General features: G+C 52.5%; 1 protein-coding gene and 2 long non-coding RNA genes across 7 annotated transcripts; 2 read left to right on the top strand and 1 right to left on the bottom strand.

Annotated features, from left to right (window-relative positions):
- The first annotated feature begins 154 nt into the window (after positions 1 to 154).
- LOC107079848 (uncharacterized) lies at positions 155 to 7,707 on the top strand. Of its 5 annotated transcripts, XR_011183478.1 has the most exons (4): positions 155 to 457; positions 2,894 to 4,247; positions 4,728 to 4,943; positions 5,507 to 7,707. It is a non-coding gene; the product is annotated as an uncharacterized lncRNA (long non-coding RNA). The 5 variants fall into 5 exon arrangements; XR_011183477.1 differs by lacking the exon at positions 155 to 457 and having other exon boundaries at positions 2,789 to 4,247; XR_011183480.1 differs by lacking the exons at positions 2,894 to 4,247; positions 4,728 to 4,943.
- LOC138224965 (uncharacterized) lies at positions 2,278 to 10,743 on the bottom strand. Its single transcript, XR_011183481.1, has 2 exons — positions 9,270 to 10,743; positions 2,278 to 6,120 (listed from the first exon to the last, which is right to left on the bottom strand). It is a non-coding gene; the product is annotated as an uncharacterized lncRNA (long non-coding RNA).
- Positions 10,744 to 11,138: 395 nt separating this feature from the next.
- ier5l (immediate early response 5-like) lies at positions 11,139 to 13,670 on the top strand. Its single transcript, XM_015366844.2, has one exon. The coding sequence runs from the start codon at positions 11,377 to 11,379 to the stop codon at positions 12,283 to 12,285; it is 909 nt and encodes a 302-aa protein (XP_015222330.2). The 5' UTR covers positions 11,139 to 11,376; the 3' UTR covers positions 12,286 to 13,670.
- Positions 13,671 to 17,020: the final 3,350 nt, after the last annotated feature.

Genomic DNA, 17,020 nt, shown 5'->3' with positions numbered 1-17,020 from the left:
TTTTCAAAAACAACGTCTTGACGCTCAGATGAAGTGACCAGTAATTGCATCCATAAATAACGGGGAGCCCACATGCATCAAATTTGTTTGAATGTTTTTTTCATTTCTCCTGAACTTGCAGCACTTTTTTTTTTACCAAAAAAAAAATCTGCCGACCACCTAACTTCCTAACCGTCTCCCAGGGAAACAGAACAACCTTTCCGACGTCCAATCAACCCACTTTACGGGAAGCTGGAGAATACTTTGGAGATCCAATTATCTCCATGACAACGGAGCCTTGCCAGCGGTGGAGAGGGGGGGGCGCCACAACTGGTCTCCTTGGAAACCACGCACATCACTTAAGCCCAGCGTCCGCCCCCTTCGCCCTGTGGCGTGTGAGGGGGGCTCTTTAATTGGCTGAAATTCTGCCGCTGGGCTTGACCCCTCCTCCCTGACGAGGAATCATTCGCTCTTAAAGGTAAAATATAGACAGCCCGAAACCGACTCCTTAAAACGCACGCTTTGCGGTACTGCGAATATTTGTCGGAGCATCAGTCTCTCACGAAAGTGGTTAATGCAATTTTCCGCAGCCACTTCTTTTCACCCCCATCGCGAGTCTTGCAAATCCCCCCCAAAACAAATATGTATATATACAGTTGCAATTCGATATGGGTAGATGAGACTGTCAAGTCTCGTTTCTTGCAAATATATGCATGCATGTGTCATAGAATAGAGGCTGCAGTCGAATATAAACAGTTCTAAGGCGCTTGGCTGTTTTGTTTGCGGGTTCCACTGTTGTCTTAGTGGTAGCGGGGACTCTCTCGTCTCGAAATTACTTTCATTGTAGATCTCGGTAATATCATCAGCAGTTTTGTCAAAGAAGACAAAGAAAAGGGGGTGTTTTATTCACCTGAACTACTCTCGATCAATTGAGCTTTCTCGGTTTTTCTCAAAGAGCCCCGACCAGAGGTGTTACCTTCTTGGAATGTAACTGCAGATTGGGGCTGAACGTGCCACTCTCCCTGGTTTGGGTTGAACAGTTTGTCGAGAACGAGCCCCTGCCCCCGGACCCAACCCCTGAAAGAGGTGTCGGTGGACTAATTGGATGATCGGTTATCGGTCGATTAATCAGTTAATCGGTGATTGTTTGTCGGTGGCGCTGAGGTTTTGGACTCGTCACTGGAAGGTTGTGGGTTCAAATCCCGAGTGAGACTGCTGTTCTTCCCTTGTATCTATATAGGATGGTATTGGGGGTATGTCGCTCTTGCTAAACCCACGACACGGGAAACTGTCGGCCCAGGTGTGCGGACTGAAACGAGGAGGAGGGCGACCCCGTTAAGCTGCCTTGCTAGTCGGAGAAGTGACTTCACAATAGGCGCCGTGATGAACTATTAGTTGAATGTTCAGACAGTCGCTCGCTGAAACGCTGGGCTGTCGTGCAGAGCGGGTATGGGTTCGAACTCAGTCGTTTCCATGTGTGTGGACGCCGTGGACTGTATAAAAGCCCAGGGCCTGGGCGACTCTAGACACGGCCACCCCCGATTTGAGCAGAGCGATAACAGCATTGCAGCTCAGCTCGGAGGGAAGAGGCCCAGATATTCTCAGAAAAAAAAACAACAACAACAGATTATATACTTCTTGGGGAAAAAATGTATTTCTTGTTATTTTAAGGATATACAAGTTCTAATCGGGTTGAAACATACACATACAGCACTAGCATGCGGGAGAAAGCCCAACGAGGAAACGGGATACTCGGCATATTTCACTGATCAAGCCCGGTGTTACAAACCAAACCCTTTGTTTTCCCTTTAATGCGGCGTTTGCGAACGTATTCGAAAGCCACGCGTTGGATTCTCTGTTTATTCCTCCGATTCATTTTTTTCCCCCCCTCAAACTACAAATAACTTTTGCAAAGCAACTTCGGTTGATCCAGGACATGTCTCCACAGAGCAGAGGAAAGGCGAACGGTGCCCGGAAAGCTGCACACAGCGGATTGATTAAAGGGAAAGGGGATGTTTTTTTTCTTGCGCTGGCGTTTCACTATTAATCTAAAGGGAGCGATGGGGGCGACTTTCGGAACCTCTGGCTAGCGCTTCACATCATAAATTGATTACTTTGCCTTTAAGACCAAAAAACATCTGCCTGCCAAGAGCCGAAGGCTCCTCCCAGTGATTTTATTACCGACAGGTCCCGCTGCCACCCGCGCGTCGGCGAGTGTCCCGAGCTTCGCGACCTCAAGTCCCACAATGCTCTTCCCAATGACACCTGTATCTGGGATTTGTAGTTTTTTTTTAAAAGAAATGTATTTCTGACCTGCGGTCCGTGATGGATATCCGTGCGTCAGCTGTTGCACGGCTGCGGACTTGGCGACAAATTCTGCCGATCGTAATCCCCACGAATGCATTTCATCTCTTTTATAATATGATTCGGAAAACAAGTCGCGGTTTTCCTTGATTGGTTTTGTTTTTTAAAGTTAGTTCCAGCTGAGCGTGTTCTAGAAGACTGTATAGAACCGTGTAAGCCCTTGGTACCAGTATTCATTTTTGTATTGTCTCAATTTCTTTAAATACAACTTGAGTATTGACTCCAGGTGTGAGGTGCACTGAATGCTGGAATTCAGCGTGTTGTGAAGGTGAGATCAATAAACGATTCAGGAAAGAAGAAAGTGTCCCAAAATATTTTTTTGGGGGGGTGGTTGAGCTTTCAGTACTGCCGATGATTTGTGTATATCTCCACATGTACATGTTTTAAAAACACTTAAAATGGTCCTAATCTGTCATCACACTCGTGGATAGGGGGTTCCCACACACCTGCTGGGTTTAAGTGCAGACGAGCTCAATTACTTAATTGAATTGAACAAATAGCTGGGTTGGAGCATTTCCAAGCTGTTGTTTTTTTTTGGTCTACGTCAAAGGTGGGAGATTTGGATCTTCTGAAGAAATGGAGTCGTTGGAAGGCGACCTCCTGCGTGTTCAGGAACTGAACACAGAGGTGTTCTAATAATATTAGGTTTATTAGTGGTTTACATTAGAGTGCTCAAAAACAAAAGCCAGCTGGTGTGTAGGGGGGGAACCCCAAGACCTGGACTGAAAACCCCAGCTCTAGGAAGAATATCAGAAAGGGGCATTGGAGACCCCCCCCACCCCCAAATGAACCCCCTGGAGGAATGAGGGAATATGGCTGAGATGCTGCGGTTGTGTGGCGTGGACACGTCTGGGGTGGTCTCTGCAGAGGTGGTGGGCCTGTGGTTAGCAGGTTCCTGCGCGGCTCGCTCTGACGAGCTGTGATCCTCGCCCGGCTCCCCCGGCTCTTTGATGTGGTGCCCTCCGCGCAAGACGCCTGCCCCCCTCACCACCACCACCCCCGCGCGCAGCCCGTCGCAAGCCGACACGAACAGCGCCTCGCTGTGGCCGGGTTCACCCCCCCCCGCGGGCGGACTGGGGTCCCACCCCGACCTTTCTGACCATCCTGGGGGAGGCCCAGTGCCTGTGAGAGACAGTTCCACGCCACGCGCTCTCTGTGGGCCTGCGTCGACTGCTCCAGAGGCCACCCCCGCCTCGATGGCCGCAGCTGTCCTGCCAGATGCCCGAGCAGGTGGGCAGAGGGAGGGACTTCTCACGTCGTTGCTGATCTGACCAGTAACAGGAGACGCATCTGTACAGTATACAGAAGTTTTGGGTGGTGGGGGGTGGGGAACAAGCCGCCCAGGCATGTTGTTGAAAGGGATCATCTGGCAGCTTCCAAAGAGCAGCTGGATGAGATCCTCCAGGCAGGACCGGAGACATGTCTTTACACTAAAGGTGGGGGGTGTGTGGAACAAGCCGCCCAGCCACGTTGTTGAAGGTGATACTCTGGCTTCTTTCAAAAAATGTCTGGGTGAGATAATCAATTACCACCTGCTAGCACATGGCCTCCTCTCGTGTGTAACCCTTCTTAAGTTCTTATGAATCCAAGTCCTCTAGCCCTGTGCTGAATCCAGCTCCGTGTGATCCCTGAATCAATGGATTTGAGGAGGAATACTTGCAGCTACTTGCAGCCACACAGCCTCGATGGAATCACAGACCTCCTCTCGCGTTGCGAGCTCCTGCGAGGAGACCAGGCCTCCTCCCCGCTCAACGACTCCGACGTGCCCCTGCGGATCGGATCGGGCCCGTGGTCCGGACGGGAACGCTGGCAGAGCAGCTGCAGATCGAGATCCTGGACAGCGTCATTGGAGCTGGATTTGAACGGCGCTCTGATCGGACTTGGCTGGCAAGAAAAATCTAACGGTAAAGGAGATATCTTACCCCTGGAATACAAATAGTTCCTTGGCGGCTTGCCAAAATATTTGGCCTGGTGGGGGGGGCTGTAGCCATTGGCCAACCCTCCCCACCCCCACTCCAGGGTGGGTGTGAGCTACCTCCCCTTCCCAAATCAAGTGTTGCAGGACATCGTGGATGATCCGAAACCCATGTGGATTCTCCGGAGAATCCAGGCGTCTTGGGATCAGGAGTCCTTTTCCTGCAGCTGCTGATCGGAGGGGTGTCATGCCATGGGATTGGACTCTCTCTGAAATCCCCGAGGGAAAAGGGTTGGGAAAGAGGCATATCGACAGAATGTTTCCCTGTCGGAATAGACTGTGTGCTCTGGTACTTCTCCCACGTACCGAGTCTTACTCAGACAGATTAAAAGAGACGCACTTCAGAAACAATTCTTGCTGATGCGGATTTGACTTTTATTCTGGTTTCAATAATCTTACACCCTCAAAGGCTTGGCAGTGCGTCCGAGATGTACTGTGCTGGTCCTGCTGGGCTGGAGTGTCCGTTTGGAAGAGAAGCTGTTAAATTGGTCCCGTTCAGCCAGCAGCTTTTGCTCGCTAAGAGCTGAGCTGGACTGGGAAACCACAGACCCACTAGTCCTCCAGCACTGGGACGGGGACGGGAGTGGACAGCCCTGTTCTACATTCCAGCATTTTCTGTTTCAAGGTGAGAATGCTGGTTCTAAATAAAGTCAAAGTAAGACAATAATATTATACTCTTCCCCAGTCTACAAGAGCGGTGGCCCTGTGGTTCAGGATCTGCGCCTGTGGCTGGAAGGTTGTCGGTTCGAATCCTGCAGCCGGCAGAGGAATCCTACTCTGTTAGGCCCCTGAGCCAGGCCCTTAACCCTAACTGCTCCAGAGGTCCTGTATAAATGGCTGACCCTGCGCTCTGACCCCCAGCTTCTCTCCCTGTCTGTGGGTCTCATGGAGAGCAAGCTGGGGTCTGCGAAAAGACAAATTCCTAATGCAAGAACTTGTATATGGCCAATGAAGTGATCTTATCCCAGGAGCATCAAGTGTAGGGAAAAACATCACCCTCTTCGCTGTCCTCAGGTCAGCCATGTGGAGTTTGTGTCATTAGGTTGTCCAGGAATGGAATCTCATGAGGGGTAGCTCATGGCGTGTGCCTGATGGGCTTTATCAGGGGGGGCATGTGGCAGCGAACACACGTTTGTCCCACTGGATAAACAACACAATTCTGTCTGTCCCTTGTTCTCTCCTGGACAGCCAATTCAAAGGCAGCACCAGCCCGAGGGATATAGAATTAGTCGTCGCCACTTCAGGAAGACAACGAGTCGTTTTGGACCTTTCGTACAAAGGTGGGAGCAGAACTCCTGTCGGAAAGAGACGTTCCTGTTGTCACAGGAGAGGAGGCAACGCCTGATTGGTCCCTGCGCTTGTCCAAGGGGTGCGTAAATGTAATTCGTTTCAGAAATGTGCTGTGCAAAGTTTCTCTCTCGCCACTGAACCTGCTTGTCTCTTCAGGCACTGTGACCCGGGACAAACGGGCAGGTGGAAAACGTCCTTCCAGTCAGCGTGGGATAGCGACAGGATGGAGGTTGCGCACTGACAGCCACAGAACGTTACCTTGAACGGGAAGCAGGGCTTACTCATTAAAGAGCCGGGGTGGTAAGAACGCCCTTCCTTTCCCGGAGGGGAGTTCTTTCCTCGTGAGGGAGCCACGGGAATCGCAGAGGAGAGCGACTGTGCTTCCGCTGAAGGAGAACGTCTGGGGGCAGAGGAGGCCCACCCAGGGCCGACTGGCTGCTCAGTAGATCAGAGAACCTCACCCAGGCGATTCTTGAAAGAAGCGCTGTCTTCCAGGACAGTCATGATGACACCTGCAAAAGCATGTGCAGGTCACCTATCTGCAATTACAAACCTCCATTCCAAGCAACCTGGGCAGTTACCCTCCTCAGATACTATTGTTTTTAAACACCTATGTAACTGTATGCACACAGAGAGTAAATGTGTGTGCATGCACTGCCGAAAACTTAACGGTTTGATTAAAAGCCCAACCCTGCAGTCTTCGCACCTGCTCATCCTAACACAGGATCCCCTCGGCTGCTTACATGTGCACAGGGCGCCGTTTTTCCAGCCCGTTTTCCAACAGCGCGGCCTTTACTTTGCTCCAGCGCAATTGCAGAACCCGGGAGAGACACGTTTTTGCCAACGCAGAGCTGTGTCTCCTGTAGCCCACCTCAGCCAGGTTCACAAGCTCGTACCCGGTGGCTCATCACCATTCCGGCTTGGCAGCCTCTCTAACTTACTCATGCAGATATTGATTTCTTCCTCGGATGTAAGGCTAAAGAAGGATCTTCTTTTCCCAGGCATTGTTAAGATGCAGGAGCTGTGCGCCGCGGTCTCTGGCGGGAGGCAGCTCTGAAGCAGCCACCAGAAGTGCTGCATGTGCATAATTCTAATTCCACTCCAGAACTTCAATGCAATTAGGGGGAGAGCGCGTGTCCAGTCGAATGTGCTTTCAGGACTGCCGCTGCATACAGCGTGCAACCGGGAAACAAGCGCGGAGAACGAGCAGATCCCTTCATTTCCGAAGGCCGGTGTGTTTTGGTGAAGGTCCTGGGGCGTGCTTAGGAGAACCCCCCCAGATCTCCAGAGGAAAGGATTAAACCAGCACGTGCACAGATACCGGGCCTGCTGCTCACGAAGGATCTGCCCTCTGCAGTTCGGCGGACAGGCAGCGCAGCGGACATCCTGCAGTGGGAATCCGGAAAGGGATGCTTGTCTGGATTGAGGAGGAAAGGAGGCATGTGCTGGGGGGGGGCATGCAGGCCTTCAGGGAACCTCAGAGCCCTTCCTCTACCACTCTTCCACCGACTGCCTCGCTGGACCCGGACAAGCAGGACGCGCGCAATCCCGCACCGTCCGAAGATTCCGAAGGCTGGAGCCACCGCTCTCCCAGTGGCATGCCGACAAGCGCCCCAGGCTGGCGTTGGGAAAAGAACGGCATTGCCCAGATAGGTTTGACGAGACTGCTGCTTTCCCACTGAGCCGAGCGGGCCAGGGCTGGGTGCTCAGACCCCCGGATTGCGTTTTCTCCCCCCCCCCCCCCAGGAAGAAACATGCCTGCTGTACTCAGGTGGAACAGGAAAGACACGCAGGGCTGGGCATCGCACAGCTCGCACCCCCTCGTAATCGGGAACCGAAGAGGGAAGGGAAACGAGCCGGAGAAAGGTGGGGACCAGATCTCGCCACAGAGCGCCCCGCTCTCAGGAATCAGCATTCGGGAGAGGGCTCGGAGGGCTCATCAGTGCCACGGCCTTCTGTGGTGTCCACGGTGCCTGTGGTGTTTAGGCAGTGCCCTCCCACAGACTGCCCACAATAAAGCCAAAGCATTTCTCTTGCTTCACAGTCAAGCAATTTGTATTTGTGATGATGAGACACAAATAAAGGACAAGGAAACGTAACTGGAGCAAAAGCATACTTGTTTCTGTTGGACTAGGCGATGTCGGTTTCGAGGCAGGTTCACTTTAAGTTCATTGCCGAATGCAAAAGCCACTAGCTGGTTGCAGATCCCCCTGTAGCACGAAGTGGTGAGCTCATTGGGGTTGCAGGATTCGTGCAAACTGTTTGGGCGATCGCTTGAGGTGTGTTGCCAGGCCCCTTCTGCAGCTAGGGTGCGTTCGTGAATGTTCTTGGGGTGTTTGGCGGTGAAAGAGGAAAAAAACACTGCTCGGGCAGATTGGTCGAGGGACGTGGCCCGTCAAGATCTTCCACTTCTGTCCCTGCTCCCGATGAGCCCCTTGGCTGTATGTTTCGGGTCATGAACATGTATGGAAGCGTTTTGCAGAAGCTGGCAAAAAAAAACAACCGGTTCCTGTAAACTGCAGATTTCAGATTAGTAGCCTCATCGGTGAAGGGGAGCGCGTCAGATCCAGGCCAGGATCTGACGCTCTCTGCAGCTCCTGCACGCTTTCCAGAGCTCTGCTGCAGGTCCGTCGTGTTCATCCCGGTCTCCTCTGTTCTTGGTTTCCCCACTGCGGGGCAGCTGCTGGTATTCCGCTGTCTCATCCTCCTGAAAACCGTTGTCGGCGATTTCTCACGCGGCTTTTTTCAGCTCTGATCACCCCCCCCCATCATCAACTGCAAATGTTCTTCTTGGTCGACCTGGTCTCGGCTGACCAATAGTTGTACCTGCGGTTTCTTTCTTTTCCCACATACTCCAGACCGCTGGCTTTTGGCGTGTACAATTTCTGTCCTATGGTTCTGATTGACTACTTTCGTCTGTTTTCGGCTTTAAAATCCCCCTTAATTTGACAGAAAAGCCTTTGGTTTGGTGTTCAGTTTGTCTTTTGACTTCGGGCTCCCAACATCGAAGTCCGTGAGACAGAATGATAGGATGTTCACAGCATCTTAATGAGCCTAATTACACAACAACAAACTCCTAATCAACAAGAGACACCTGTCAGCCAATTTTCCCCTGTATTTCTGCTCCTTTAAAATAAGGCATTTCGACACCATCAGTTTATTTAATTGACCCATGGGGTCGAGCTGAATTTACCTTATTAAAAACAATACACTCATGAGTTGCACTTAGTTATGAGTTTTTTTGTTCCATGAGAAATAAAAGTTTATGGTAAAAATGGACTGTATTGTTCCAATGCCTTTGGAGAACACTGTTTATCTGCTTAATTTCAAGGTAGGCTATTGTATATCCCCCGATTCTAAATACAGTATAGATTAAATGATGGAAATCCATTTAATTAAATTTCTCTTATTTAACTGTAATGCTGCGTAGTCCAGTAGGGTATACTGTGTACACAGTAGTGGACATGAATCCAGACAAGGATGTATTACAAACCTGAGAGCCTCGTATATAAGGAAAACGCCGAGAGATTATACTGTATATAGCCCAATCTATAATAATAATAATAATAATAATAATTCATTATATTTTTCTGGACACACCACTCAGAGGGCTGTACAGGTAATGGGGATCCCCTCCACCACCACCAGTGTGCAGCCCCACCTGGAAGATGCGCCAGTCCGCTCCCCACACACCAGCTCTCAGTGGGGAGGAGAGCAGAGGATGGAGCCCATGATGGGCCTTTGGCCAGGACACCGGGGTAAACACCCCTGCTCTTCTCGAGAAGACATCACTGAGGGACGCAGCTCTCCTCCAATCAGCACTGAATCTCCTGGGCATCACTGCGGCGGGGGGCTGGCAGCCGGACAAGGAGACGAAGCTTCCCGTGTCTGATCTTCCTGGGTGAGCTGCAGTGTGCTGAAACCTGTCACACAGCCTCCCGGTCCAGAACTGCCGGATAAATCCCCCAAAAAAACTGGCCGGGCTTTTCTTATCAAAGGGCTGGAGCGATGCACAGAGGAGGGGAGTCACACAGGGGAGACGTTACTTCTCTCTTGCTCTGCCAGATCTCCCGAGATCTCCCCGGTGCCCAAATGCACTGGGTTTCTGCAGCGGGCACAAGGGGCAGAACCCGTTTCCAGTCCCCCCCCCTTCTCCCCACCCCACCCAGTGTTGGGCATCGGGGACGGGAGAGAAGCTGCAGCGCCCCCTGGCTTGTGAAACGCAAATGAATCACAACCCCCCCCAGAATCGGGGGGGGGGGTTTGGGTGGCCCTGAGAGTCTTGAGATTTTCTCAAGAAACAACGGGACCCTGATTTAACCAAGAGAAGCCGATCGGAGGTCGTTGGGGACAAACATCAGGAGACCCTTCGTCCTTCAAGCACCTGAGCTATGGAAACCAATCCGCTCGCTTGTATCGATCCCTCTTCCAAGCTGACAGAACAGACAGGCAAACAAACGGGTCACCTCTAGCGACCCGGAAGACTCCAGGTTGGACTGGAGACCCACAGCGTGAGAGCGGGGCACCGCGGAAGAGTCTCCCGAGCTCTGCGGTCAGGTGAGCGGGTCCCGAGGCTCGGACACCGGCTCATCGCCACGGCCGCAAAAGCACGACGCGTTATCGATCATATTGCTACGACACGGCACTTATCACAACAGCACGCAGAGGCACATGATTGCCCGCCCCAGCTCAGCTCAGACACGCGTACGGCCTTTAATGCAATAGGGTCCGGGCCGCCTGCGCGGGTTCTGCGGTCCCGGGACGGGATGACCGGCAGTGTGACGCGAACCTGCCCGCGTCCCTCGGGTCGTGTTGGAGCCCAGGGAGCTTTATAAAACCGCCGAGAGCTCGCCTGCCTTTCCAGCCGTCGTATGCGATGCCCCGTCGACGGCAGGGATGCGTTTTACGCGCTCTGGCGGTGCGCGGCCGTGTGTGCCGTTCCCACACGACCAGCCCGCCGCTTGAGCCCCGAATTGTACGTCCGACAACATTTCACATAACGATTCGGAATACTGCTCCCTAATCGAGAGAACGGTTGTCATACAACCCTCAGAAGAAGGCCGAACTTCTCATTCTTTGGAAGCGGGTTGGTGTGTGTGTGTGGGGGGAAGGAGGGGTGGAGAAAAATTCGTGCTACAGAAATACCCAAACCGCGCCAAGTGCTCGAGATAAATACCCCGGGACTCCGTCTTGCCTGTGCCACCGCGAGAATCTCTCTCTTGGAGTTTGTTTCCGAGGTCGTTTTAAACTTCTCGCAGCCCGGCTCCGTCTTGTGCCACAAGGCACCGTTTACGCGGCGGCCGAGCGCGCGGAGCGCACGGAGCGCTCGGCGCGTCTCCTGAGAACATTCCAGTCTGGTAAAGTCAGTTAGGTATTTGAATAGCACAGAGGAACCGCCGCGTTCTGATTGGCCCCCCGGCCTCGCCGTGGGCGGGGGCAGCGCGTCAATCACCGCCAAAGCCGGGCGGCCATTGGCGCAGGCCGCGGAGGGCGGAACCCGCTCGGAAATATATATAGTTGGCTAAGCCTGGTAAGAGGCTGATCGCTCGCTCGCTAGCGGAGGGGAGCCGGTGGCCGTGTTCAATGGTTCTCCACAGAGCTGGCTCACTCTCTGCTCCCCCGAACGACATATCGTGATTTCCACTGAATCCGGACCCGATTTATTTATTTTTTTCCTGGGGGTTTGGGGTTTGTTTTCTTTTGGTAGTGGGGGGGGGGAGAGGAGAGGAGGGCAAAACCCCGCACAACTCTCACTCACGACCAACGCGATGGAGTGCGCGGTGGATGCCCAGAGCCTGATCTCGATTTCTTTGCGGAAGATCCACAACTCCAGGACGCAGAGAGGGGGCATCAAGCTGCACAAGAACCTGCTGGTCTCCTACGTCCTGCGGAACGCCAGGCAGCTCTACATGAACGAGAAGTACGCGGAGATCTACCGGATGCAGCAGTACGAGGAGGTGATGACCGTCTGCAGCGAGATCCAGGAGCTGAACCCGCTCGAGCTGGGCGAGGACGGCGCGGAGCCGAGCGCGGAGTGCGGCGCCGGTCCTTCCTCTTCCTCCTCCTCCTCCTCCGGCGGAGACCCTGCGCCCGTGTGCGCTGCGCTCCTGGCCGGCGCCGGCGGCCATACAGCCGTGTCGCCGCCGCCTAGCCCGGCGCTCCACGGCGAGGACGCCGGCAAGGACACGGACGCCAGTTTCTACCGGAGCTGCTGCGCCGAAGCCTACCCGGTGCCGAGCTGCGACTTCCTCCCGGCCGGCGGCGCGCACTGCAACAAGACCACCGTGCTGGACTTGGACACGCATGTCGTGACCACGGTGGAGAACGGCTACCTGCACCAGGACTGCTGCGGCGCGGCGGGGCCGCCGTGCTGCCAGGGCGCCCCGGCGCCGGCGAAGAAGCGCAAGGCGGACTTCGGCTACTACGCGGCCGGGGGAGCCGAGGAGGTGGCGGATTTCGCGCCGTGCAAGCGGAGCAGGTTCGAGGAGTGCGCCTGCCCCAGCCCGGAGCCGCTGGACTCCTCGAACATCTCCAACCTGATCTCCATCTTCGGCTCGGGCTTCACGGGGCTGGTGAGCAAGCAGGCGGACTTGGAGCAGAGTTTGAACGGACAGTTCTGCAGCAAACAGGCGCTGGCCAGCCTGAGCGGCTGGACTCGAGCGATCGTGGCGTTTTGATCCAGTTGGGAATGTCGGGGGACTGGAGGGGGGGGAGAGAAGATACTTTATAGAAAAAAAAAGTTGAGGGGGGGAGAAAAGACAATTGTACAGAGTTTAAAACAAAGGGACTTTATTTTTGCTAAAAAGCACCTATTTAAATATTCAGCAGGGTTTTTTTTTGTTGTTGTTGTGTTCCGGTTCGGTTTAACGGGGGTGGGCTGGGGGGGGACACAGAGGGGCAGACTTTCCTTTTCACCGAAAATGTCTCTTTTAAGCATTTGAAGCATTTTAAATGGTTGTTGTGAATCTTAGATGACGAAGTTCATTTCGATGCCTTAAACCCAGCGTGTACTGCTACTGTTGCTACAAACATTTAAAGTGATTGAATGTGTCGCTCGCTCGCTGCCCCTTGCGGTTTGGGTTTTTGGTATTTCAGCGGTACCGAGATTATGATGTATATCATTCAGCAGAAAGCGAAAAACCCTCCGATTACAGTCCTTTTGTTACACTTTCATTGTTGTACGAGCCCTAACAGCGTCTTAAGACCATGAGAAGCAGAAGTGTCTTGCATCTGAACGACCGATATTTCATCACTGCGAGAGAGTTCGTCCAGTTTTTCTCTTCTCCGAACCGCTCCAGTTGTGCGGAGAATCCAGACATTGGGGGCTGTACTTGGGATTTTGTTTTTAAAACAGGCATTAACGTAAAGGGAGTCTCGCCCCCCATTCCTGCTAACAAGCTTGTAACTTTAAGCTTTAGCTGAATGAAGGCAGAAAAAAGAGAAACTAACTTTTTTTTTTCCCGAAACCATAGCTAATGAATGTGTATAACTGAATCTTTCCTGTCTGTTGAGCGGTGTTTCTCTTGTGGACAAAAAAAAGGGATTTTTTTTAAAAAAACGGCTTGACCAGGGTGCTGGTCGTTCTAGTGTCAGTCTTGTGGGATTTGTAGTCCATGTGTGTCAATCTTCCCATCAGAGCGACGAATTCAAACTACTGCTCCCATGATGCACAGCATTTTAATCGACCCCCCTCTAGGTATTTTAATGGCAATTTCGTCTCCCCTGGCGCTGTCCGTAACTTTCTACTTGTGTATGCTTGAAAAAAGTTCGTGGTCTGGTTTCCGCCTTCACGGTAGTTCATGATACCAACGTCCTCTTGGTCTTGTGAGTGTTTTAATTTTTTATTTTATATGCAGACCTTTTGTTCTAAAAAGGCGAGTCCGTAAATCAGCCCTTCGTCCTCTTTCCACTATATAAGCACTATGTGTATTGAAATAAAACCTTCTCCTTTTCCATATTTTCTTGTACATTTTTTTGTGCATATTAAATTGTACATCACCGGGTAAAACTGTTTCAGAATATTTGTTTAAATTTATAATCTTAATAAAAAAGGAAAATGAAATGTAACGTTTTGGGTGCCTCTTATTTTATTGATTTTTTTTTTCCTCCTTCCCCCTGCTGATTCAAAAGCTCCCCGAGTTAGGGATTGATGATCTGGCCATTCATCTCGAATCGAGGAAGCTGGAGCAGCAGGCTTGGGCAGTGTGTTCGTGTTCTTGCAGGAGCAGGGCGCTGAGGACAGGCGCTGTTCCATCTGGTTTGCGACGGGGGGGCGGGGGGGTCCCCCGTGGGAGCTCCCACGGGGCGGCCCACGTCTCCTACTCCGCCTCGCAGCACTGATCGCTGGGCGCCGTCACATCTGGCTTCAGCCGCCCCTCTCCCCGCTGGGCCGAGACGCGGAGATGCCCTGCAGTTTCCCTAAAGCCTCTCAGAGTGTCTCCTTTCAGGACGTACAGCCCGGACTCGCCTCTGGAGCACATCCGCCCCCTCCAGGCTCATACTCCCCCCACCCCCCCGCGTCGTCCACTGCTCTTGCGCGTTTTGGGAGCGATTCGGGAGAGCAACAGAAAGGCGGACGGACGCTTCGCTCCTCTTCATGACCTCCTTTCGTGTCGCACTGGGGAAACAGCCGCAAACAAGGGCGGGGGAGGGGGGGGGCTGAATTCACTCGGGTTAAAACAGACCACGAGCAGAATTTCCGATTGCGCACACGCGTGAGAGTGACCTCGCTTTTGGGTGGCTGCTGTGGTCCAGCTGGGCGCTATATCGTCATGGCACGCTTTGGGAAGAGTTGAAGAGTACAAAGGCGGTTAAGGGCTGCAGTGCTAGGGTTAAAAGGAGAGACGAAGTATATGCCTACTCCCTCTCCCCCACAAAAACACGTGGAGTTCTTATTCCGTGGGAACTGTACGTCCGCGTCCCTTCTCGCGCTTTGTATGAGAGCGAATAGGAGTGACGCTCCGGTCGTGTTTTGACGCACCTTGGGTTTGAAGCGACAGCGCTCCGGTCCCCCGATTTTTCTGGGGGTGTGAGAGGGCCCTGCTTTATTTCAGAAATTTCACGACGGAGTTCGCCCCCTGATGCGGCGACGAAATTATTGTCTGGGGGTTTGGGGTCCGGTATGTGCACCATGTACACACGGGCGTGTTTCATGCAGTTCAAAACAGCGGCCAGTTCTTCAGGCCGGGAGCGCCCTAAAAACTTCACACACAAAAAAAACCTCAAGACTCAACCAATTCTCCCCATCTACAATATCCCGTCCAGCCTTTGAAAAACCCGCAACGTCGTGTTTCTTTTTTAAAGGAATTACAGAAACGCAGCCGTTGTCCGACTTTAGGAAACGGGGAATGAGTGATAGACCGGAGAGAGATGCCCTCTCTTGAAGAAAAAGGACACCCCTACTCTTGGGCGCTGCAGGGGAGTCACGCCGGCGCGCCTTCCTGATTCCCCGACCCCGCCGAGTCTCACAGGACGTCTACCTGTTTGTTATCTCTGCTCTATGCCGCTTGGTGGTGTTCTCCAAAAGCGACGAATGGCGGTATTGGAGGTGTATGGAGCAGCACCTTAGCCTGACCTCAGCCTCGACACCGCCCGCGCCTCCTTTCCAGCCCCACCCGCTCCCTCGACACAAGGCACAGGCACGGCCGAGCGCCTCTTCCAAACACTTTGAACCCCAGCTGTCCTGTCCCCTTCACTTTTCAACCTCTCTCTCTCTTTTTTAAAAAATAAATCGCTCATCTCCTGATCGGGCTTTGGAGACCGGTGTCGACCGCGCGGCCGTAAATCACAAAATAGCCAATATGAAACCGATCGCGAAGGCGATTTTTCTCTCTCTCTCTCTCACACACACACTCAAAGATTGTGGGGCTCACGCGTGTGTGTGTGAGTGTTAATATTTGAAACAGTTTTCAAAACTGGGTGATTTTTATACATATATACTGTATGTTTTTTTTTTAATTTGTCTGCGCGCTGCCAGGATAAGTCATTCCTGTTCAAATCCACACGTCTGTATGTTAGAGATCTTTCCAGGCGCGCTCATATCGCTTGCACAGAAGTGTAGCGTCCCTCCTGTTGTAAGGTTTAAAGTTTAAATGCGCCTTTTCCCCGTGTATTTTATTAAATGCCAAGATGTTCCTGTTTTCGTTCTGCGTGGGAAACGTTCCCAAACAGGGTGAACGGCGTCAACCGAGCTCCTCCTAGCGGTACCGCTGGGAAACTGCAGGCGCCCTCGATACAGCTCCTAGGAGGGATATTCGGGTCGACAGCTGGGAGGAGGGGGATGATTTCTAGCCTCCGATTTAACACTCTGACTGCTTATTATCCCGAGAAACCACATCAAAACATTGCCTCGCACATCTGGAAAAAAACACACGCGTACGAACTGAACTTCAGAACAAATACGGCGATGTTTGCTTCCGTGTACTATCAGGTTTATGAGCGAACTCACCGCGCCCGAGAGGCCGAGGTGCGAGAGAGAGTACAGACAGAGAGTCTGTGCGAATGTGAATTTCATTATTTTCTTTGCTTTGGCAACACTGATTGTACCCATCGGTCATGCTAATAAAGCACCTTGAATTGAACTGAAAATTGAGTAGGCTGAGATGGAGAAAATAGGACTGTAAATATTAATATAATCTGCCCTATCAATAACTTGTACAGCAGGCTACAGGTATCTCGTCTTACACTCCACAGCGCTTTCTTGCGCTCCTCCTCAGCAGCTGTGATCTATTCCCCGAGATAACAGCTCTCCTCAGTTCCTCAGCCGCCCTTATCTGCGGACCCCTTCGGTTAAATCAGCCCCCCCCCCCCGTTTTGAATTGCAGGGGGGCGGGTCGCGCCTCACCTCGGCTACAGGAGCCGGCGAGGAGCGATCTGGACTCTATCCTGCTCTGTAATAGGACCCCCTCTGGATAATAAGTCTCCAGCCCCAGGACGAGCTCGGACGTACACGATCGCGTTTAAAGAGGCGCAGATACGGCCGCCCAGGACCACACGTATACCCCGAAGGAGCGAGGGCCCGACAACTGTACGCCAAATTAGATTACTTAAAAAAAAAGAAAGAGAAATGGAGATATTGACAGGAGAAACTTATCCGGGGTTGATCACACGCCGTCAAGCGACGCAGCTCAGAAAGCTTCGACAGTTACCCCGCGGGAGGGTATAAATGCCTCGCTGGTCTGAGACACTCCACTTCTCTGATCGAGGCCGCACGTGTTTTCCATTAGCGTGCCGCCCGGGTAGCCTGAACGAAACACCGCAGAGGCCAGTACCAGCAAGGGTCACAACAGGCTGCAGATGGCTTGTGCAGCGCGCCCCCCACCACACACAGCCTTATACATTCTCTCAGTCCTATTACTGCGAGATGCCTTCTTCTTTTTCCAAAAAAAAAAAAGACCGGTCTTAATTTCGAAC

Source organism: Lepisosteus oculatus, chromosome 24 (genome assembly GCF_040954835.1).
Source record: "Lepisosteus oculatus isolate fLepOcu1 chromosome 24, fLepOcu1.hap2, whole genome shotgun sequence".
NCBI lineage: Eukaryota > Metazoa > Chordata > Actinopteri > Semionotiformes > Lepisosteidae > Lepisosteus > Lepisosteus oculatus.
Note: the sequence above shows the minus strand (reverse complement) of the source record. Positions and strands in the feature narration are given on the sequence as shown.